A 24,454-nucleotide genomic window follows, 5' to 3' on the forward strand; every position below is an offset into this window, starting at 1 on the left:
GTTTCTTTTCTTATTTTATTTTTAAATTTATAATTTTTTTCTTAAGTTAATTTTTGTGAACTTTTGTGCCCTATTGGGGTATTATTTTGGACTGTGGATGTTTTCAAAGGGTTTTTTTTGGCATTGAACCAAAGATTAATCTGTTCCTTATAATTTTCCTCTCATTATTTATATTCTTTTTTCCCACCTAAAATTGCCCTCCAAAATATTTAAAATTTCCAAGTGAAACCCAATGGACAATTAAATTCAATTGTGATGGGATTATTGTTTTCAAGAAAGACGACATTTACTTTTATTATTTTTCTTTGTTTAGGTTTACTTAGCTGAAGCTTTAATGGTATGAGCAGAGTCGGAAAAGGATAAAATGGTCAGTTGTTTCTAATTTTGCATAATTATTATTACATAAATTTCTGCACACACATTGCTTCGTACATAGTTTTCTTTTAGTCTGAACCATGGTGTTGGTTCTCAGGTGAGGACATAGGATCCATCTTTGAGGAGAAGAGCACCTGACATCGTTCAAGCTCTTCTAAATTCTAATCACCTGCCTCAAGAGTCTTCATCAAGTGCTGCTTTGCTTTGAGCACTACCACACACCTGGGCTTGAGAGAAGTACTCGGCAAACAACTGGATGTCTGCCGTTACTACCATGATACCAGGATGCATGCCATGATTTCCTGCATGTAAATGCCCTACATTTTCTATGGTCTTCAGTATTGTACTCAAAATTTTTGAATGAAATCATGTCTTTCTCCATCTCTATCTTTGTGTTTTGTGTTCTCTTATCTCTCACCTGAAAATTTTTAATCCCTTCTACTTTCAAGCTTATAACTAGCTTGAATATGCCTCATGCCAATTACTAGGTCCATCTCTCTCAGTGCCCCTTTCCGGTGGTTCTTTCACCTGAAAATTTTGAATCTCTTCTTCTAGTTTCAAGCTTATAAATAGCTCACATATGCCTCATGCCAATTACTAGTGCAAGCTCTGCAGTTGGTTATCACTATCAAGGGAAAAAAAATCAACATCAATATCCCTTCAATGCATCATCAATCACCATTTCAATATAACCAAAGGGTTTTAGCACCAACTCCAAAGAAGTTGCATTTGTTCAATGCAAAAGGGTATGGGATTTGAAAATGACATCTATTTCACAAAAGCACTAGATAAAATGAAGTCTTACCAAATAAACAGATGAAGATGAACAAAGTTATAAAGTGAGACAGTGAAAATCAAAATGCTAAACTTTTGGGAGACCCGCTTATAGATTTGTGTAAAGAAACTTTTCACTAATCAAAGTGAAATTTGATTGCCAGTGATGCCAGAAGCACAAAAGCACCACATTCAAATTAGTCATAGAAATGTTGGATTGCAAACACCCCCAAAAAACTACATACATACCTCATAGGTAAAAATTCTACACCGTGACTTGAGAAGAATCAATTTTCTGTACAGGGAATAAGGGTCAAAGAGGATACAGCAAGACATGACCCTCATCACTTGACACCTTTTATTTATTTTGGTGGAGCTGTTGGAACCTGGATCTCATGGAAGCACAGTTTAACACATTTTATTTATTTTGGGTGGGGCTGTTGGAACATTTTGGTAATTTTGGATCTCATGGAAGCACCCCTCTGACTTCTTTCCTATCTACTCCTGCCACCTGCAACAGAGGAGAATAACAGAGTTACACCGTCTAGTTACAGAAAAAAGAATTTTTACTTCCGATAATTTCAATTTAGAAAGCAAAAACAGGAGAATGATATTAGAGTATTTGTATTGCTTTCTTTCCAAGCTTCACCAGCTTCTTTTCTTTTGAAATTCATTAGTTTAATGAATTAGGTATTCATGCTTCAAAGATGATATTTGTTGCATAAAAGGCATAAATTTGCAATTGGATCTGCAATGATATTTTGTTCCAGAAATCACATCATGTTCTTGTTCTATGATGGCTTTGTGCGTGAATGCGCAAGTATGTTTGTGTTTCATCTCTGGCCTTTCAAACTTTCTTTTGTTATAATCAATTTTTGTGCAAGTGGCATATGTTGGAACTCATATTTGGATGGGAGCCTGTAAGTTATTGAGGATGATATCATAGATTTTGCACTGGAGGTATGATTGTGATACAAGTATTAAATGAACTATGTTTAAATGAAAAACCAGCTGTAAATGCGTAGTCTCACTAGATTATATTATAGATGAATTGAGGCCTCTAAACTAAATAAAAAATAAAAAAAAATCTTCCTTTTCATTATAATTTCTGTGTATAGCATAGGTTTGCCTCCAGTATACTTTCCCCCAATAGAAAGCAAGTTTATACTGGAAGAGCAATTTTGGCTTTCAAGAAACCCAAATAGTTTGCACAATATATAAAGAGAGAGTTCCCTGTTTATCAGTAAGAGGTATCTAAATCAATACCACTGACAGCAAATAAAATCAGGTAGAAACTTGTTTTCAATCTTCCCAAGAAGGGAATGGTAAGGAACAAAAGACTTGGAAAAATAAATGAATGAATAAAAAGGAGATAAAATTTACCTCAATCCCAAAACCTTTCACATATACGTTGGTGAAGAGTTCAGAAGGATCTGGCATTGGACTTTCCTGGTAAAACAGAAAAACAGCAAAGGGCATAAGTGCATAAGGCATATGAACAAAGTCTAAAAAGGACACAACTGTGCTAGTTATAGTATGTGGGCAGGAGGAAGTTCTTTTACTAGAGCTACAGAACAATCAAGATTAACATAACAATATCTTCTTACCTTGGCTCGTGCAATAGCGTCATCTACTTGACCTCTGATTTCCTTCTCAATACTCTGTAAAAAAAACAGATATATTATAACCATGCAGTTTCTCTTGACATCATTTACACTGTCATATCCAAATTCCCAAATTCTTTCTGCTACATAGATTTTCTTCCTAAACACAATGCTGGAGTCCATTCCCAAAACCAATTTGGGAGGAGAGAGACGGAGCAAAGGAAAGGGAAAAAGGAAAAAACACATTCAAAATAAAATAAATAAAAAGGACAATGACAAAGATAATCTCTATCCCCAATCATGAAATTTTCGAATCCAATGGCAAAACATAAAAATTTCAAAAACTAAAATGTATATATGCACCAAGTTGATAAAATACCTTTAGTTCCGCTTCAGTAGACAGCTCATGAGATAAGATCAGCTTTCTTACTCTTTCAATTGCATCACGCTCCTAGAAAACATGCCACCAAAACTATTTAATACATGAAACTTCCAGGAAATTGTCAACACACACTGCAGCAAACAAAAAAATGTCAAGATCATAGCATATACACCTGTCTCACACCAGAAATCTCATCACGCGTACGGTATGTACTCCCAGGATCAGACATGGAGTGACCATGGTACCTATAAGTGTCCATTTCAAGAATCTGAACACCAGCATTTAGAAGAAAGATAAATCAATTAGTCAATCTCATGTAAAATGATGACAGACATGCTCAAGCAAAGAATGAAAGAATTGCAGGCGGGTAGGATGGAAAATCCTTTATTTAGACAAGAAAAGCTCAAGCAAGAAACACAGAGTGAAGGTAAAACATAAAATCATTGCCATGCAAACAAAAAAAAAAAGACAAGGAATACACTTAATACCTGAGGAAATCAACATTGCCATTCAACTCTATCCGAGGTCATGTCCTCTGTTAAATCATACATTCATACTTCTACCATGCAAGGATAAGATACAATAATGATGCGTTGAGACAAAATAGAGTAATTTTATTGTATCTAACACACACACACATGTCAAATTAAATTGTAGAAACTTCAGCACTACGAACTGAAGGAAGCTAGACAAATAAAATAGCCATGTGTCCATGACTGCTAAATTCCTTACCATTGGTCTTCTGATCTCCATAATAGTTTTTTCTTTACAGCTGCATAATATATATATATATATTTGCGGCTAATGCATGTTTTGACTTGTGTACACTATACAAACAATCGCAATGGAAATCAATTTTTTGGACCTTTTTGCATTGTGTCCAGGAATGCTGTCTTACATGTGCCATCATCCCCATAAAAATTAACTTCAAAATATTTTCTTAAAAAAGAAAAAAAAAAATCAAATCCTGCTCCCATCCTAGCGTAATTTTGATCAGAAGAAGTATTTTTCTTTTATCAGAGGAATTATGCTCAGTATCTTTTCATAACAAATACCCTATTATTATCAATCAACAAACTATCACAGACTTCAAAGCTGTAAAGCACATATACATCAAATGTATTATCATTTAGGCATCTTTTTAGTAAATACTTTATGTAATAAATTTCTAGCCAGTCTGTAACCTGGAAATTTGACCAACAGTATGAGCAACAAACAATAGGAGATTGTTTGCATGGATAAGAATAAGGCAAGACTGGGATGTCTTTCTTTGCTTAATCAAGCTCTCGTTGGAAAGTGAAGTTGCAGATATGCATTTGAAAGGAAAGCTCTTTGAAGATAAGTTATAGAGGAGAAGTAAGGAAGGGGTTAGTGTTTGTGCAATGTAAGAGATAGGTATGGAGTTGGGTTATGGAAAGCAATTAGAAAAAGGTGGGATATTTAGAGGAAGTCCCTTTGAGTCTTCTCAAGTCTCAATCTGACTTCCCTTAGAATACTGAACAAGGACACAAAGTATATGGGAAGGCTGGATAAAGTGCTCCTGATCAACAGAAGTAACATTTTATTATAGGTTAGGTTGTACATAGAAGAAGACCCGGTGCCTTTAATTGATTTTATCATTTGGTTGGAAGCTTGCAGAGGGAGATAGAGAGTTGTTTTTTGTGTTCTCTCTTTATTGACATAGCCTTTTAGTATTGTCGTATATGTCCTGTTACTCTGCTGTACTTTTTTTTGTAGCCATCTAGAAATTTTTTATTTACCTATCAAAAAAATAAAATAAAATAAACCATAGGAGATTGACCTCTTGGAAGAAGCTGCATCTATCCAGAGGAGGTAGGCTGACCTTTATTCAGAGCACCCTTTTGAGTGTGCCAATTTGTTAGATGTCTTTCCTCATCATTTCTAATGCAGTGGAAAAACTGTTGAAAAGTATTCAACGAGACTTATTATATGGGAGTAGCTGTCAGAAAAAGGATGTTTCTTTTGAAGTGGGACATAGTTTGTCAAGAAAAGAAGAATGGAGGACATGCTTTAAAAATGCTTCCAACCAAAAACAAATCTTTTCTTGGAAAATAGTTATGGAGGTGTGCAGTGGAGTAAAATTGTTTTTAGAAAAAGATTATTGTTGTGTGATCAGAGCGACAATGATTGGATGTCCAAAGACGTTAGGAAGTCCTTTGGTGTGGGCCTTTATAAGGCTATTAAACATAGGTGGAATCAATTGTAGCATAGAACTAGCATCTGTGGTAGAATGAGCTTAAAACCCAGTTCTGGTTCGATAGGTGCAGTAGAGAGTCCCTATTAAATGATTCCTTCCCCTCCTTGTTCAAAATTGCTTCTAATAGAAAAATTAAGGTAGAGGATCTTTGGATGGAGGACTGGGGTGGTTTTTGGACCCCTTGTTTTCCTAGGGTGTTTCATGATTGGGAGTTGGAGAAAGTAACAAATTTTGCTAGCAAATTCATGTGGTGACTATTGGAGGAGCAGATGAAGACAGATTGGCATGAAAGGGAGTGGAGAATGAGAACTTTTCTGTCAAGTTTTATTATTCTTCCCTTATGCTGACATCACTGAGAAGTTTCCAACCAAAGAGATTTGGAATTGTGGGGCCTCGTTGTGAGTTCATTTGTTTGTTATATTGATGGTTGATTAGCATATGAAGAGGGGCTGGCAGTTGGCTAATAGATGTTGTCAACATAAGTTAAAGGAGGAAATGACATGTCATAATCTAATCCATTGTGTCAAAGCCTGAATGCTTTGGGACCTTATGCTAGCTTTGCTAGATTACAAATGGGTATTCCCAAAGTCTATCAAAGAGCTTCTCCTAACATGGCATCGTACAAGAAATGAAGAAAAATATGGAAAGTGCCACCCCCCAAAAAAAAACCATCTTTGTTTTGGTCTATTAGGAATGAACAAAGCAACAGAATTTTCAGGGATGAGGAGCATCTAGATCAAGTGTTAAAGGACTAATCACCTTTTTCTATTGGGCTAGGGTCCTATGCGTGTTTAACTTCTCCCTGATGGATTTCATTGTTGACTTGGGTAAAAGATGGGCTGTATAGATGTTCTCTTAATACTTGTTTTTTGCTTCCATATTTGTTATTGTGCTTTTCATAGACTCCCAACGTATTGGAATTGCACCCGCTTTTTCGTTAGGCACTCTTAGGTGGTGTTTGTTTTTTTTAACTTAAATTTAAATATAACTTAATTTGGCTTAACTCTAAACATAACTTAATAGTATTAAGTATTAAGTTGTTTGTTTTTTTATTATGTGGAAGAATGGAATTAGGGAAGTTGTGATTTTGATGAGAGAATTAGGCAAGTTGTAATTGAGTTAGGAAAGTTCTTAATTTAGGTGCTAGGATTTTTTGTATATATATGTGAGCCTTTGTACAGAAAAGGGTTAAGGGAAAAGAATTTTTCACCTTGTATTCCTTTCATCTCTCTTCTCCATGGTATCAGACCTTTAGGCTCGTAAATCTAGGAAGAGAAAAAAAAATTCGGCCTTCATTGCCGAGTTGAAGACCAGAATCGACCTTCATCGTCAATCTTAAAGTTTCTTCTAGTCTGAATCAAGCCATGGCAACAAATCAGATTGTGAATATAGCACCAAAGTAGTCGTCTTCATCAGGCCATGGTCATCATGCCCTCGCACCGCTGACGTCCTTGTGAACTCATTGCGAAACCGAGATCGTGCCCTCGACTTCGCACCAATGACCTTAGCAACAACTATCATCATCACATTACAAATCAGAGATTGTGTCGTTGCTCTCTGCATCACCATCGCCCCTCATCGTCAACCTTGTCACGACCTTGCACTATCCACCTCTTAGCCTCACCAAACGTCTCGTCCTCGTGCCATAGTCGTCTCCACCCCGCACTGTCATCACGCCATCTTCACTAAGATCGCTTCAGCCTCCCACCGCCATCCTTGCAACTGTCACTACAAGTATAAATCGCAAAAGCAGCCGGAGACCACCTTCGTTTTTGCACCGCTGATACAACCGGAGATTGACACCCTAGGATCCTTGACAAAGACCTCTGCTTGTTGTCCACTAAGATTATAACACGACTCAACATGTTATTCAAACCCCAAGTTCTTTTTTTATATCTTTCAAAGAAAAAGTTTTTTAAAGTTTGTTTTTATTTCTAAAAAAAAAGGAAAAAGAAAAAAAAAATGCCCTAGATATCAAAAACTATCATTGTCATTGTTCAATCTGAAAGAGTGATTACCAGTCACAACACAAGAGAATTGTAGAATATTCAAGCAGCATACAAACTTAATAGGAAGAATTATTTAAAATTGTCACAACTTGTTTGTACCCTTCTGAAGGGAAAAGGGAAATTAAGTCATCTCCTAAGAACGGGACCAAGGAGAGGAGACTCTTAGTTTGACGCCTGAGATAAGCAAGACTCAATGATTATGACATGGTTGTAGAACTCAATGACGCCTAAAATTAGTGACACTTGTATGTTCTTGACAATTGCTAAAGACATCTGGGATACAATTCACCAAACATACTCAAAGGCACTAGATGCAGCACAAGTGTATGAAATTAAAGTCAAGACCAGAGCAACAAAACAAGAAAACAAGACAGCCAAGGAGTATGCCAATATGTTGAAAAATTAATGGCAAGAACTTGATCATTATAGATGCATTGAAACAAAATATCATGATGATTCAACAGTCCTAAATAATTATATCGAAAAAAATCAAGCCTATAATTTCTTAGTTGGTCTCAATGCTGAGTTTGACCAAGTTAGAATTCAAATTCTAAGCAAAGAGCTTCCAACTTTGAATGAGACTATTTCTATTATCCAAGCGGAAGAAAGCAGGAGAAGTGTCATACTTAAACCTCAGAATATGGAAGGCTTGGCTATGGTTGCTAACAAAGGGAGTGATCAAAAGGCTAGCACTGTTGATAACAAAACGACTGATCATTTAAGAGCTTCAAACCATGATAACAAAAAGATTGTCACATATCATATGACTCATTCATCACACCAATTCAACAACCATAATTCTTATCCAAACAATAGGAAAATAGTCACAGCAAATGGTTCATTAACCATTGTCGCAAGTGTGGGAGGTGTCCAAATTAGTCCTACACTTTCAATTAGAAATGTGTTTCATGTTCCCAAGTTATCCACTAATCTTGTCTCTATACAAAAGCTTACACAAGATTTAGGTTGCAATGTGACTGTTTACCCTACTCACTATGTATTTCAAGACAAGGACTTAGGGAAGATAATTGGACTTGCTAAAGAACAGAACGAGCTATACTACCTTGTGTCTTTTGTGTATGTTCACGGTCCAAATAAGAGAAAATTGGACCCACAAGCAATCAAATGTATTTTTGTGGGATATTCCTCAACTCAAAAAGGGTGTAAGTGTTACCATCCACCATCAAAAAGGTTTTTGTCTTAACAAATGTTACTTTCAACGAGAGTGAATCCTATTTTTCTGCTCCTTATCTTCTAGGGGAGAATTCCATCAAGGAAGACAAGAATCAAGATTCCTATCTCATTGATCCCTTTTTCATTAACCCCCCTATAGTTTCTAGTCCAATGTCTATTCCATTATTCGTACCCTACTTCTCTAAACCCAAGTCGTCGCCACTTGAGCCTGCTCTTGAGGATTGAATGACTGGCAAAGTATACTCAAGGAAGAAAGTTGCAATTCCTAAACTTATACAAGTTCAAGAATCTAAACCAACTTTTGAAAATGAGGTAACAGTTTCTCATCCTTCCTCACAAACCCAATCAATACTTCAATCTAAAAAATCTATAGATCAAATCTCCTTATTGCCATCAGGAATAGAACAAGGGAATGCGCTAAATGCCCTTTGTATCCACTTTCCCATGTTGTGTCATTCGAAAAGTCTCCATCCCATAAGAGTTTTCTAACAAGTTTGAACAATATTCACATTCCTACCACTCTATTTGAGGCTTTATCTAATGAAAATTGGAGACAAGCCATGAATGCAGAAATAAAGGCCCTAAAGGAGAATAAAACTTAGGAGATGGTAGATTTGCTTGCAAGAAAAAAGCCAGTAGGATGTAAGTGGGACTGTACTATTAAGTACAAAGCTGACGGGACATTAGAGAAGTACAAGGTAAGACTGGTGACTAAAGGATACACTCAAGACATATGATATAGACTATCTAGAGACATTTACTTCGGTTGCCAAGATGAACACAATCAAAATTTTGTTATCATTAGCAACAATTATAACTGGGATCTACAATAGTTCGATGTCAAAAATGCATTTTTGAATGAAGATTTAAAAGAAGAGATTTATATGGAAGTCCCTCCTAGATTTAGCAGTGACTTGGCCACTAAAAAGGTGTGTAAATAGAAGAAAACATTATATGGGTTGAAACAGTCTCCAAGGGCAAGGTTTAAAGGATTTGCAAAAATGATTAAAAACATGGGGTACAGACAAATTCAAGGAGATCATACGTTGTTAATCAAGCATTCAAATTCAAGGGGAGTTACAACTCTTTTGGTATATGTAGACAACACCACGACGAGAAATGATGAACTAGAGAGGCAGACTTTGAGACAATGCTTGACCAAGGAATTTGAGATTAAAGAGTTAGGAAGGTTAAAATGCTTCTTAGGAATTGAGGTTGCACATTCTAAGCAGGGAATTTTTATTTCTCGACGGAAATATGTAACAAACCTTCTCAAGCAAATAGGGAAGTTGGTGTGTAAACCAGCAAGCACACCAATTGATCCTAATCATAGCTTGGAAAGGCTGAGGAAGATACTACGGTAGAGAGATGTATCAACATCTAATAGGAAGATTCATTTACCTCTCTCACACAAAACCGGATATAGCATATGCTATAAGTGTGATTAGTTAGTTCATGCACAATCCAAACGAGGTTCATCTGCAAGCTACTAACCAAGTACTATAACACCTTAAGGGGCCTCCAAGAAAAGGCATCTTATTTAAACAAAGCTCGAGACTAGTACTTGAAGCATACATAGATGCAAATTATGTTGGATCTATGATTGATAGAAGATCAACTACTGGGTATTGTACCTTTCTAGGTGGGAATCCAGTGACATGGAGACGTAAGAAACAGAGTTTGGTGGCAAGGTTCAATGCAAAATTAGATTTTCAACCAATGGCCTAAGGAGTTTGTGAACTACTATAGTTGAAGATTATTTTAGAGGATTTGAGGATTAAATGGGATGGGTCAATGAGACTTTACTGCAACAATAAGTCTGCAATCAATATTGCACATAATCCAATGCAACACAATCAAACAAAACAAATATAAATTGACAGACATTTTATCAAGGAGAAACTAGATAGTGGATTGATCTGTACTCTTTATGTATCTACTAACCGTCAACTTGCAGATATACTCACAAAAGGTTTAAGTGTATCCAAGCTACGAATGGAAAACATCTATTCACCAACTTGAGGGAGAATGAAAGACTAGAATTATGGAAGTTGTGATTTTGTAAAGAGAATTAGGCAATCCTGTGATCAAAAGGATTTGTTGTAAATGAGTTAGGAAAGTTCCTAATTTAGGTGTTATGATTTTTTGTATATATATATATATATGTGAGCCTTTTTATAAAAAAGGGTAAAGGGAAAAGAATTTTTCACCTTGTATTTCTTCCATCTCTCTTCTACACATTATTTTATTTTTGTTAAGGATTAAGCATTAATAGTGTGAGGGTAGTGCTGAAATTGTGTTTGATTGTTTCAAAAAGTTATTTTTAACATTCAACAAAAAACCAAATATTTTTCCTTTTTCTATTTAGTCAAAAAAAAAAATGTAAAAAAAAATAAGAAGAATAAAAAAAGTCAAAAACAAATCATATAAAGTCTAAAATCAAATTGCATTCAACATTAAGCTAAAAAAATAAACGCCACCTTAATCTTATTTTCTATTTGCATATCAAGAAAAAATAAGTAAATAAAAAAGGGTAACTTGTAGAATGCGAAAGTTAAAATGATAGGATGCAGAATTAGAAGATAGAAGATCTAATCAACAACAATAGTAGTTTGCAAAAGGAATTTTTAAGAATACAAAATGGAAACAGCAGGATAAGTAAACTTACAATGGGTCCATTTTTTAAAGCATGCTCCTTAGCAAATCTGCATGCCTGTTTCACAGCAAGAACATCCATACCATCTACCTGTAGTAAGATGTGAAACATGTAATAAAACCCACCAAAGAAGAAATAAAATATATTTTTTATATGAACCCATCAAAAAATTAATTATTTTTTGATAAGAAAATTAAGGAGAATTTACAAAAGGCACCTAACCGTAAAACAAATATGATATACATCATAAAAAATCAAGTTCTCAATTATCACTAATATTGTAAGCCTAGTATTTACTAACAGATGCAAGAAAACCATACTTCATTCAAAGAACCTAATAGTCCGACTCTCTTTTTTCCCTCTGGTAGGAGTCTGACCCTAGTCACAACACCCGCAATAATGACAATTGAGGTCTTTTTGAATAAAATTCCCATGTCCTAAGATTTTGGGATGCAAAGGACCTTACACCTAGACATACCCACACTTGACACCCGCAAGTGAACCCATGTAACATAGACAACAGTTTCCTCAACCTGCCAAGGTCAAGTATTGAGCCCACAAAGTCCACCCATTAGCCCACCAAACACCTATTCATAGAACCCATCTTCTTGGAAACCTCTAACACATTGAATTGCAACCAAACTGACTCGCTCACCTATTTCTCATACACTACCTTAGAAACTCCTAAGGTTACCTACTCATTTCTCTTTCACCATTAATTGCTTGTAACCATCAAAGAGAGAGCTCTTCAGCTTAGACCCAAAGTATGATTTTTTTCTACAAGGGACATCTAACCTAATAAGTTCTTTCCCTTAGGGAAAATCATGAAAAACCTTTTTGTCTCAACTGAGAATACTAAGCACAATAAAAATTTGTCATCTCTTCTGCTTCTTAATTCCAATCTATAAATCCTCCCATCATTCTCCTTAAGGAAAGAGTTCCATCTTTCCAGCTACAACAACTGATTGCACCATCCAATAACAAAAGGAGACCTTTTTCTTCAAATTTAATCCATCTAGAAAATCCTCTTCCTCTCTCCACAATCTTTTCTTCACAATTTCCCTTCTAGAAGAAAGAAGAGATCTTGAAAGACTTGGACTCCACCGCCAATCAACCCTTCTTTAGTGCTTTGATCGCAACAACCCCCTAGCTAAACTCACTATGATCTCCCCACTTCCACCAGCAAGACCCATCTCTCTTCTTCTCGTCATGTCTTCGGCTAACAAGGAGCCAAATAGCTCACTAGAAACTAACAAAGAAGAGCCTTAGGTGTCCAATCCAAATATATCAGCAGCTATGAGACCACTGTCACGAATTCAGCTTTTCAATCACCAGTTTTGGTTTCTCTTTGTCCTTTCAGGTAAGGAAGGTGCTCTCTATTCTTCTTCTACTTTTGAGTTTTGAGGTTCTTTTTTCTGTGAGGGATAGGGAGAAGGAATTTTTTTTTTTCATAGGCAAAGAAAGAATATATTAAAAGTGTCAAACAAAAAAGCGTGAAAGGGTATACATGATGTATACAAAGCACCAAAAGGCCAAACAATGCTAAAGGGAAACACAAAAAACAACTCTCTCACCTCACTTAGAGTTAAGTCAATCAATGAAGTCCAATATGGACAAAAAATTATCACCTATGTACATTTTAACCCACTCCCAAAAAATATACTTGAAGTTTTGTTTGATTGCTTGGTCCCCTTTTTCAATATTTTCAAAAGCTCTCCTATTCGTTTCTTTCCAGAAGGTCCAAAATAAACACAAGGTAGCAACTCTCCAAGCTTTCCTCATCTTCTTCCTAACAAAAGATCTATGCTAACTTAAAAGGATCTCTTTCATAGAAAAGTGAATCACCCATTCAATCCCAAAAAGAAAAAAAAAAACAAAATGCCATAACATTGATTGCTTTTGGACAATGTAGGAGGATAAGATCAACTGTTTCATGGAATGTACTCCTTAGGGTTAGGCCTACTTGGTGAGGAATTGAGTTAGGCTTTCAAGTTGTATTTTTGTATAGTCTATTTATTCTTTTTGTACAAATCTCCTAGTAAAACGGAGGTTTTCATGGGTGTTTTGATCAGGTTTGTATTTCAAGTGGAGGATTTCTAATCCTTCTTATGTTTTATTATCTTTAATTAATACATTTTGGTTTTTTATCCAAAAAAAAAAAAGATCAATTGTTTCTTCATCACCTTTGCACAAAGTGCATCTATTTAGGAATCTTCATCCCTTCCTTTTAAGTTAATTCAATGTCTAAATCCTCTCCCATGTAGCTTTCCACGTAAAAAATACTCACCCTCACTGAGACCTAAGAATTCCAAACCATGCTTGTAATGAACATCTCTGAACTTCCAAAAGAGAGAGAGGAATAGAAATACTTAATTGAGAAATTGGCAACTCTTGTATCATGTGAAACCATCTTATCCTCTATACCACTACAAATTGACTGCACCTGCAATTGCTTGAAAAGGCCTCCACCTCATCTAATTCCCAATCATGGATTTGTCTAGTGAATCTGGGGTTCCAACATCCCCCCTCCCCGATTTGCTCCCACATCTTGGCTATGCATACATTTTTGGTAGATGCAATTAAGAAAAGCATGGGGAAAGTCTCACCTAAAGTCTTACCCTCACACTACCTATCCTCCCAAAACTTTACTCTCTGCCCATTTCCCACCCTAAAGAGCATTCTATTTTTAAAGTCTTCCCGCCTACTTCCAATAGCCTTCCATACTCCCATCCCAAACCCTGCTCTCATTCCTCAAGAGCACCATCCCTCCACTTCTTCCCCATACTTCCCCAAAATTATCTATTTCCAAAAGGAGTCACTCTTGCAAGCAAATTTTCACTATCACTTGCCAAGCAAAGCTTTGTTGAGGGTAAATACACTTCTAACACCCAAACCCTTACTTCACTTCTCTTGGAAATTAAAGACCAATTTTACCATATACAACTTGATCTTAAGGGCTCTGCCCCCCAAAGAAAGTCCCTTTGGATCTTTTCCAAACTCAACTTCCTTGGAATAGTGAAGAGGGACATGAAGTAAATTGGTAAGCTAGAAAGGGTGCTCTTAATCAAAGTTAGTCTTCGTCCTTTTGATAAGTGTTGTCTTTTCCACATAGGAAGTTGTTTTTGAAATCTCTCCACAATCGCATCCCATACCTAAGTTGACATGAAATAAGCTCCTAGTGGAAGGCAAGGCCAAGATATCTAGAAGTAAGGGATCCCACTTTGCACCCCATTACCTTAGCAAGCTACTTCACATTAATAATCCTCAACATGAATTAACTTGCTTTTCTCCAAATTGATCTAGAGGCCTCAGATTGCCTCAAACCACATGAAAGTCCAACTGAAGTATTTTATATTCTCTTTTGAGACATCATAGAGGATAAGAGTATCATCAACAAAAAGTAAATGGGACACACCTCCTGTCCCACTCCTCTTCTACTAATTGAGAAACTCGAGATAAATCCCCCTTCCTTTGCCCTATGTAGTATAGAAAAGAAAGCCTCCATAGCTAGGTAAAAAGATATGGGGACAAAGGATCACCCTACCTCAATCCCTTAGACATTTGAAAGTAAAATAATGGGGTTCCATTTATCAAAAACGAGTCGTTGAGATACACCACTTGATCCAACTTATCCACTTAAAGTTGAAACTCATTTTATCCAAAACTGCTAATAAGAAGCTTCGATTGAAATGATCAGAAGTCTTCTCAATATCCTACTTATAAATGTTAATATACACTCTCTTTATCTATCAAAAAAAAAAAAAAAAACTACTTATAAGTGATATTCTTATCCACACATTTCATCCTCAAGTCAATGGCTTCATTAGCAATAAGGACCGCATCCATAATTTGTCTTCCATCCACAAAAGCGTGTTAGAATGCCTAGACCACTTTACCCACTACTCTGTTAAGCTTGTTAACTAAGACTTTTGTTAGCAGCCTGGAATAACCACCCAATAAACTTATTAGCTTGAAATCTTTTAAGTCTTCAACACTCCCTTTTTTCACAACCAACACTAAGAAGGTAGCATTTAGACTTCTTAGAAAGATGCTCAACTCGAAAAACTCCTTAAACTGGATCAACTCTGAACAAACCACCATTTTAAATCTCATTGCTACTTGGTCTGTCAAAACTTGAATTTTAAAATAAAATAGCCTATGTGGCTTTCAGCAACAAACAACTACCATTGATAACAAAATAGTTATTTCAACCTTGATAGAACCCATATCCAATTTTGTACAATCATAAAAACAGAACTTCAAAAATATGACACAACTCGAAGAGAGTTCAAGTAACTCCAGCAATCACATAGTTAAAAGTCTATGGCAATCCATAATCCTGAGAGTCCAATTAGAGGCATGTAAAAATTACCTTCAACCCAGGCACATAGTCCCCACGCTTGTAATATGCTGGACTCTTGGCTGCTCTCCACTCTGCCGTACCCATTCCATCTGCCCATAAAAGTTCAAATAAATTTAAACTCACACAACCACCCAATTCCAATTATATAAAATCCCTCATTTCTTACAGTGATTGTTCTCGCAAACCAAAATCGCCGGCAAATCCCAAAGCGCCGCCATATTAAGCGCCTCGAACAACTGCCCCTGGTTCGCTGCTCCATCACCGTACATGGCGAACGTCACAGTCTCGTCCTTGGAGTACTTCTGCGCAAAGGCCAGCCCGCAACCAAGAGGAATTTGAGCTCCGACGATACCGTGGCCGCCATAGAAACCGTTTTCCTTCTTGTAGAAATGCATGGAGCCACCTTTCCCCCTGGAACACCCAGACTGGCGGCCCATGAGTTCGGAGAAGATCTCAAATAGGGTTCCGCCGCGGCCGAGGTAGATGCAGTGGTCGCGATAGGCGGTGATGATGCAATCCCTTCTGGTAATTGCGGCCTCCATACCAACTGCCACCGCTTCCTGTCCATCGTAGAGGTGGCAGAAACCACGGATCAGCTTGGATTTGTAGAGGGAGTCGGAAGCAATCTCCATCCGGCGCATCAACGCCATATCGCGGAAGAATCCGAGCACCTCTTTGGGAGTGGTTTCGACGTTGCGCGAGGGTGGCTCGCATCTGTGGCCGATAAAGGGGACGCTGGTCTCGATGGTGAGGACGGTGGTGTCGTCGGCGGAAGAGGAAAAGGGACTGCGGAGATGGTGGGTGGATGATAAGGCGGTGAGGGCGGTGAGGGGTTTGATGAGTTTGGAACGAAGAGATGTTGATAGAGCCATGTGGTCCGTTGGATTTCTTCCCTGATCTGCGATTTGAAACGACTGGTTTGTTGCTCAAAGGGCAGAGAAAGGGGGTTGGTGAGAGTCAGGGAGAGGCGAGGGAAAGGAAGGGAAGGTCGGAAGAGGAACATGTAATATGTAATAATAAACCAGACAGTGCAGAATATTGGGTTCGTGTATTTTTTAAAAATATTCAAAAAAATATCTTAACATAAAAAATAATTCTAAAGTTACCGCAATTTTCAATTTCGAGTACAATATATTTTTGAAAAGATGAATTCAATATAAAAAAATTTAAGATGAAAAATGATTAGTCTTTTAAAATGAAAATCTATAAAAACTTATTTCGTATTTAAAAAGACGAGTTTAATATAAAATATTAATTCCTCTTTTAAAAATACAAGTTTAGTAAAAAAATAGAAGAAATAATAAAATATATGATTTTTTATTTTTTACTTTTTTATTTTTTTTCAACCCTATGAAAAGATGATTATAAACTAAAAATATTTGACATCGCGATAAATTACAAGATCTAACCTATCAAGCATATCTTTTCTTTTAAAACAACATCCAAAAATTGTTTTCAAAAAATATTATTTTAAGAGTTATTTTCAAAAACGTTTTCAAATAAATAAGTTTTTAGAGTGAGATCGACAATAAATTTAAAAAGTCTTTCTAAATTTTTTAATGTTTGAAAAATACATTTTGTTTAAGTATAAAAAAAAAAAAAAAACTAAAACTACTTTTTATAATCACTATCAAACTCACTTTTAATTATCAACTATCGATTTCTATTGATTTAAAAAAAAAAAGTTTTTAGGTTAAGAGTGAATTTGATAGTAATTTTGAGAAGTATTTCAAATATTATTAATAATTGAAAAATAAAAATTTTTAAGTATTCTAAATATTGAAAACACTTTCTAGAATCACTGTTAAATGTATTCTAAAATCCGACAAAATTTTTAGAATTTATTTTTTCTATAATACCAATATTAGTCTCTTACGAGCTCTCTACATATTAGATTATTAAAAATAATTGAGTTTTGAGTTATGAAAATCCATATTTGCATCCATGTATATTCTCATTATTTTTATGACAAAAATCTAAATTAGTAAAAGAATAGAATACCATTTCAAATCTATGCGTTGTCATCTTCTTATTTTCTTCTTTTCTAATCCCTCCATCACCCCAGCAACATATTTGGAAAAAAAATTGTATTTTTTGAATAATAAATAAGCAAATAATCATCTTCAATGAAATTAAAAATGCATATATACAATTTTTTATCTTTTTTTTTTAATTTTTATTTTTGGAGATTAGAAATAGAAAGATTGAGAAAAGTATTATTCTACATTTTTTGAAGTGTTTGATGTTATCCCTCCAAACACTTTTTAAGGACATTTGGCACTATGATTTTCCAACATCCTTAAAGGTGTCTAGTGTTGTAGTTTTAAAACATCCTTAATAGCATTCCATCTTTTAATTCTACACAATTAAGGATGACAATGGTACAAGTTTGGGACGGATCACCTCTCATCCCAACCCTCAGTGCACGTATGAGAAGTTCTATTTTTTTTTTAAGTTTTAATTTTTAAAAATTAAAAAATTTTAATTACATTAAAATAAATATATTTTATAAGTAAATAAAATATTATAAATTTTTATAACTTATTTTATTGATTATTATTATAGGAAAATAAAAATTGAATTAAATTAAATTAATTTTATATATAATTGAGGGTAGGACAAGGCAAGGTGAGATGCATAATACTCAAACCTGCTTGGAACTTATTCTGGATTTTTTAAAAAAATACAAAATTTGTTTATAATTTATTTAAATTACAAATTTGTCTCATTAGAAGCAAAGTGGAGTGGGTGTCCGAAAAAACCTATCCCCTTGTCACCTCTATGGACAGTCCCATCAGTTTTTTTTTTTTCATATTTTAAAACGTTTTCATCTATAAATCACTTTATAAATTATTCCTAAATATTGTCTAACTATTATTATAATAAATATCTATTAATAATTACATAAATAATAAATCTTAAAATATATTTATGTGAAACAAATATAATATTAGTATGTGGATACAAGCTAAAATGTATAAAAGATGCTATAAAGTTCCACCGACTTGACTTCTAAGACCTTTTCATAACACAAACAAGCTTGGGATATTATATTAGGGTGGTAAATGTTTTTAAAAATAATTTTTTGTTTTCCAAAACAAAAAACAAAAAAATATGTTTCGCAATCAAAAATTAGAAAATATGATGTTCATAAAACATACCTTGTAGTTATTTCCAATTTTTTTCCACTTATTTTCTAAAAATTATTTCAAAAAAATAATTACATAAATATGAAGAATGATTAAAAATAAAGTACAATAAATAAATATTACTTTTAAAACATATTTAAAAACATAGAAAACAAATTAAATGACATTTTCAATTTTCCAAACATACTTTTGTTCTTCAAATCATTAGCAAATTGTTTTAAAAAATTATTTTCAAAAACTGTTTCTTATAACTATTTTCAAAAACACTACATAAAACAAAGCTTAAGATTTTGCCCTAAGTTTCAATTGAAGATAAGAAAAATGAGAGAATAAGGTATAAGAATGTTTGATATAAAAGAAAAAATGGCGATGGGACTATCCATATATTAAAGTTATGTTCGGTTCTCGAAAAATAATAAAGAAAAAAAATATTGTTAAGAAAAATGGTTTTCTCGTGTTTAATTTCAGTATAAAAAATACACAAAAAAAATCAAATATAATGAAAAAATGTTAAAATGTATAATTTTTAAATGATTTAATATTTATACGATAAATAAATAAGTAAAATAAGTTTGAATAAACACATAAAAATAATTTATTGTATTTAAACTTATTTTTTATTTTCTTCTACTTTTCCTTTCTTTTTTTTTTCCCTCACATTTTCCAAAAACCAAAAGTACATAAGGGGATGTCTAGACCTTGAAAGATTTATGTCTAAATAATTTAAAAATATATTAATTTCTTAATAATTTTAATTATATTTGACTTTCTTTCATATTTTTTATAACAAAATCAAATATGAGAAAATCATTTATCCGAGTACAATCATAGCTTCATTCATTTGTTGAACCTCGGGGATAACCATTACTATGGAGGTCAATCATCATACCACCTCGATCATATATACGACATTACATGTCGCAAAAGTGCATGGTTAACACATAAAAGTGATTGTTTTTTTATTTTTTATTTTCTTTAGTAATGGAGAACCAAACCTAGGAAAAAATCAATTGAAAAAGGTGAAAAGAAGAAAAAGGAAGCATGTCAAGTTTGTCTTGAGGGAGTGTAAGATAACCATTGAAAATGAATAGCTTTGAAGTAAATTAATAAAGGAATTCTAAAGGCTTGAGTGGTCTTAGATGTAAGGAATCTTTGATATATATAAACTTTTTTTTTCTCCTTTTTATTTTTTTACATAAAACTAATTAGTAAAATATTGTGGAGACAGAAGGCATCTTTGAACTTTGAAAAGCCAGCAAGGCATTTCCCCATGTATATATTTTACTTTTATTAACATTCCCCACACATATTATAATATTATCATCATAGTCCTTACACCTTCCCTTCATTTCTTCTATGTTTAAATATATCAACTTAGTTACTAAGGCTTTGTTTGGTTACACAAAGTTTAAGGAAAAATGTAAACAAAATAAAATAAATAGAAAAAATAGTAAGAAAAAAAAATGAAATAAAGAATAAATTTAAAATTAATAAATTATTTTTATGCTCTATTTCAATCTGCTTTCATTATTTAACTATTATATATAGAGATTAAATAATTTAAAAATATATAGTTTTTTTATTAATGTTAATTATATTTAATTTTCTTTTATATATTTTGTAATAAAACAAACATGAGAAAATAATTTTTCTTATTATCTTTTTGACTTATTTGTCATGAAGTTACTGCAAACTTGTGCTAGATACAAAGTTTTTAAAGCGATCTCTATTTTTTAAAATTATTAATATTTGAAACATTCTAAAAAACACCATTAAATTTGTTCAAAAAATCTATCTATTCTCAAAACAAATTCTGAAAAAAATTGTTTTTTTTGTCAAAGTTTCTCAAATATGTTTTATATAAGTTAGAAAATTGTTTGTTTATCAGGTATTCTTTTTTTTTTTTTTTTCTCAAAAGTATGACGTAGATTTTTGTTTAATTAACAAATTTAAAAATATCATAATTATGATTATATTTAATAAATAAATTTAAAATATAATTTCCAAATATAAAATTCTTCCCACCATTTTTATTTCTTCTACCATTAAATGTACAGGTTAAATGTTATCTTTTGAGATTAATACAATAGAAAGTTAAGAAAATGTTTGAGAATTGTTTTTAAAAAATAAAAAAATATATATTTTTTTAGACTCAAAATATGTTTGAGAATTTGAAATTTTGTTCCAAAATTTAAAACAAATTCTCAAAAAAGCATTGTTTATAAATATATATATATCAAATATGTTTTTAAGTTTGAAATTTTTTTTCTTAAATGACAGTAATAAAATATTTTTTGGATTGGGTTAAAAAATGATCCAATAGGTTTTTGAGCCTGATTTTTATTTTTAAGAATATAAAACTATTTTAAAAAACAGTCAACAAACATATTTTTATCGTCAAAAAGAAATTAATTTGATATGTAATTATTCTTGATGTGCTTTTCACATTACACCACTAATAGGTCATTCAAATAGAATTAATTGGTTAAAAGGAATAAAATAATCTCCTATTTATTAATTTAATCCTCCCATATTTTTATTTGAAAAGTAATTCATTTTTTATATAAACACCCTTAATTATTTCAAGTATTTACATGTATATTTTAAAAAAAATATTATTTTACAAGAAAAATATAAGGGTATTTTTGTCAAAATGAGGTGAAAAAAAGATGATGGGTTGGTGTGGACCCTGTATTTCGGCTCATGCGTTTCCCACTCGATGGCGAGCTCGATTTTTGTTTTGAAAAATTATGATTTTTATTGATTAAGAAAATGATTTGGAGTCACCACTTATTTTTGTTTTATTTTTAAAGGGTAAACAAAATAAGAAAGAAAAACCCTAAGTGTAACTCTTTATTTTGGAAAATGTGGTATGTGAAAAACCGGATCGGGTTCGGGGGTCAGGTTACTTATCGGGAAGGTACGGTAAAAACCGTAGCACCCCTCTAAGTCCCTAAAGTCGGGTCCCTACTAATAAAATGAAGCTAATGTGACAATCAATAAAAAAATTAATGAATATCCTGAATGATTATGCATACATAAAAGTCGAGACATGCATAGACAACAATTAGAGGAAAATGGGTACATATCTGGTCAACGAGCCACCTTGCACTATCAATAGAGAGGGTTAGTGCACAATTTAGGAATAATCGCATGTAGGTTAGAGAGTAGGGTAAATCAATCATGTATGATAATCAAAGCAAACAATCAATTAATCAATCATAAAGTCACATATGTTGGACTCCCACCAAAACCCATTTATTTTGCATGAATTAATATCACAGATTCCATTATTCTGGAATTATGAAAAAAAACATTCATGCCTATTAAAATCAAGAGGAGCAGAAGATTGCGGGCGGAAATGGATCCGGTGAATCGCGAGTGTTTGACGAGCCAAGCTGTCCGGGGAATCTGAATTGTCGGCTGCGGATGCTCTCCGGGTAAGCGCTATCAGAGGATCTGAACATGTCTGACCGGGGAAGTTGAATCGCCCTCCTCTCCCATCCGGCGTCAAGCGCCGGATGTGAGATATCTGGAGAAGGTGGAACGTCGGTCGGACGGAATTCCGGATGTGAGATATCCGGAGAAGGTGGGACGTCGGCCAGACAGAATTCCGAATGTGAGATATCCGGAGAAGGTGGAACATCGGCCGAACAGAATTTCGGATATGAGATATCCGGAGAAGGTGAAACGCCGACCGGACAGAATTTCGGATATGAGATATCCGGAGAAGGTGGAACGTCGGCCGGACAGAATTCTTTCCCGGGTGGAATGAGCTATGTCGCGCGTCGCAAGGAGGACCGTTTGCGTGTACAAGGAAGAGAGAGCCACGTGGCATTTTTTAGGGAGGATCCCACAGGTAGGTGAAAGTTTAGAAAGAGAAGCGGGTTTGGTGGATTGTATGGATATGGGGGCTTGGGTGAGTGGTTTTAATGGGTATGTGAAGGAGTGAAAGATAGCATGCACTCGTGAGACTCCATGTAAGTGAGGGAGTGGGATGGAGAATGAATGAGAGGAAAATGGGTGTGGTGGAGGATGCTTGATTCCTGAAAGCTTGAGTGAGGAAATGGGTATGGCTGATGCGAACAGTGAAGAAGGCGTAGGCATGTGGTAACCGTGTTATTCATCATGAGAACATGAAGCCTTTGCTCGGACAAGCTAAATTGGATCGAACTAACAAGCTCTTTCCCCGCTCTCCGCGACTCCGCCTGGGCCTCTCCTCACAGCTTCAACTTGCTTCTTCAAACCTCAAATGTCTCCACCCTTTTCTCTGCAGCATTGCCGTCCAAGAAAGGATCTCCTCTTTTCAAATATCTCCAGCCAAACACCAGGAAAACTGAAATGCTCTCCTCCTTTCACTCTGCAAAATATACCCAGGCAGTTTGCTACTTTGCTTCACCCTCAAGCTAACGAATCTCCTCTCCAGAAAATGCCAAGAATAGAGGGGAAAAACGAAGAAAAAGAAAAAGAACAAAAAAAAAAGAAAAGAATAGAGCAATGTACAAGGGGAGATAATACCACTAAAACCAAGCTCTGCATCACGAAGACCAAAAGAGCTTTCAAAAGAGCCTGGTGGGAGGATCTCAATGAACTTAACACACAAACACAAAATATATCCAACATGCAGCTCATACGGGAGAAATAAAAGATCAAATAAACCAAAGTCAGAAACAGGTTTGCCTCCTTAGGTAATCAAAGCAATCATCTGAATATCAGCAAGAAACGTAAGGTGATCCTGAAAAATAAGATAAGATAAAGTAAAAGATAATCAAACCTGACTCATTCTTCTCCTACCTCTCTAAAAAAATGCTTTCTCCCTTACTCCTTCTCTCTTCCTCTCCAGCCGTTCCCCTCCTCCTTTCTTTCTTGGTGTCCTCTTTTGCAAGCCACTCTTCTGCCCTCCCATTCACCGATTAGCAAGCATGGCTTGCCCAACCACTCTCCCTGTTGCTACACGCCTACTGCAGCCGGCATCAAGCCCTCAGCTTCATGGCTGCCCGTCCCATCTGGCCGGGATTCATGGTAAGAGAGGGGGGGTCCCCCTTCAAAAAGAATAACCAAACCCCACTCTAACAGCCCAAAAGCTCTTCTGAATATCCTCCAACAGGTGTCTCCACCCCATTGCATTTCCAACCCACTACCTAATTCACTGACCACCCAACCAGGAAGCAGCATCTGACTCTTTAAGAGCCCTCCACTTGGCAAGAAGTGTGACCTGCAGGAAATGAAAAAAAACAAGCCCTATATGGGGGTCTATAGTTGGATTTTTAAAATTGGGTTTTCAATAACCTGTTTTAATCAAATAAACCATTCAAATAAGAAAAAAAAAACATTTCTCATTATTTTTCTCATAATGATATAGTTTAATTTAATGATAAGATACATAACAAAAAAAAATTATGCCAATCTAATAATATGACAGCCTTATACTTTAGTAATATGTTAATTAAAATTTTTAAAAATAGTGATATATAATTAATTAAAATTGTTGTAAAAACAACAATAATGAATGGGGCAGAGGGATGTCCAAGTTGGGGCCATGATTGACAAGTAGAACTAGAATCATTTACTAAGTTTGTAGTACCCAAATCCAACAAACCCATTTATTGGGGTCAACTCAAAACCAACCCACCAACCCATGAATCTACATTTTCCAATTTTATCTTATTTCTCAATTACTGAAAAAATAGGATTAATTTCACAAATTCAACCAATTGTTCTAATACTAAT

General features: G+C 34.5%; 1 protein-coding gene across 1 annotated transcript; it reads right to left on the reverse strand.

Annotated features, from left to right (window-relative positions):
* Nucleotides 1-1,235: 1,235 nt before the first annotated feature.
* On the reverse strand, nucleotides 1,236-16,579 carry LOC117922231 (pyruvate dehydrogenase E1 component subunit alpha, mitochondrial-like). The gene is made up of 8 exons (XM_034840283.1): nucleotides 15,742-16,579; nucleotides 15,585-15,664; nucleotides 11,225-11,302; nucleotides 3,308-3,403; nucleotides 3,133-3,204; nucleotides 2,757-2,810; nucleotides 2,533-2,598; nucleotides 1,236-1,660 (listed from the first exon to the last, which is right to left on the reverse strand). Exons 1-8 carry the CDS (start codon nucleotides 16,445-16,447, stop codon nucleotides 1,616-1,618), a joined length of 1,197 nt encoding a protein of 398 aa, XP_034696174.1. The 5' UTR covers nucleotides 16,448-16,579; the 3' UTR covers nucleotides 1,236-1,615.
* Between the last annotated feature and the right edge of the window lie 7,875 nt (nucleotides 16,580-24,454).

The sequence above is a fragment of the Vitis riparia genome, chromosome 9 (genome assembly GCF_004353265.1).
Source record: "Vitis riparia cultivar Riparia Gloire de Montpellier isolate 1030 chromosome 9, EGFV_Vit.rip_1.0, whole genome shotgun sequence".
In the NCBI taxonomy this organism is placed as follows: Eukaryota; Viridiplantae; Streptophyta; class Magnoliopsida; order Vitales; family Vitaceae; genus Vitis; species Vitis riparia.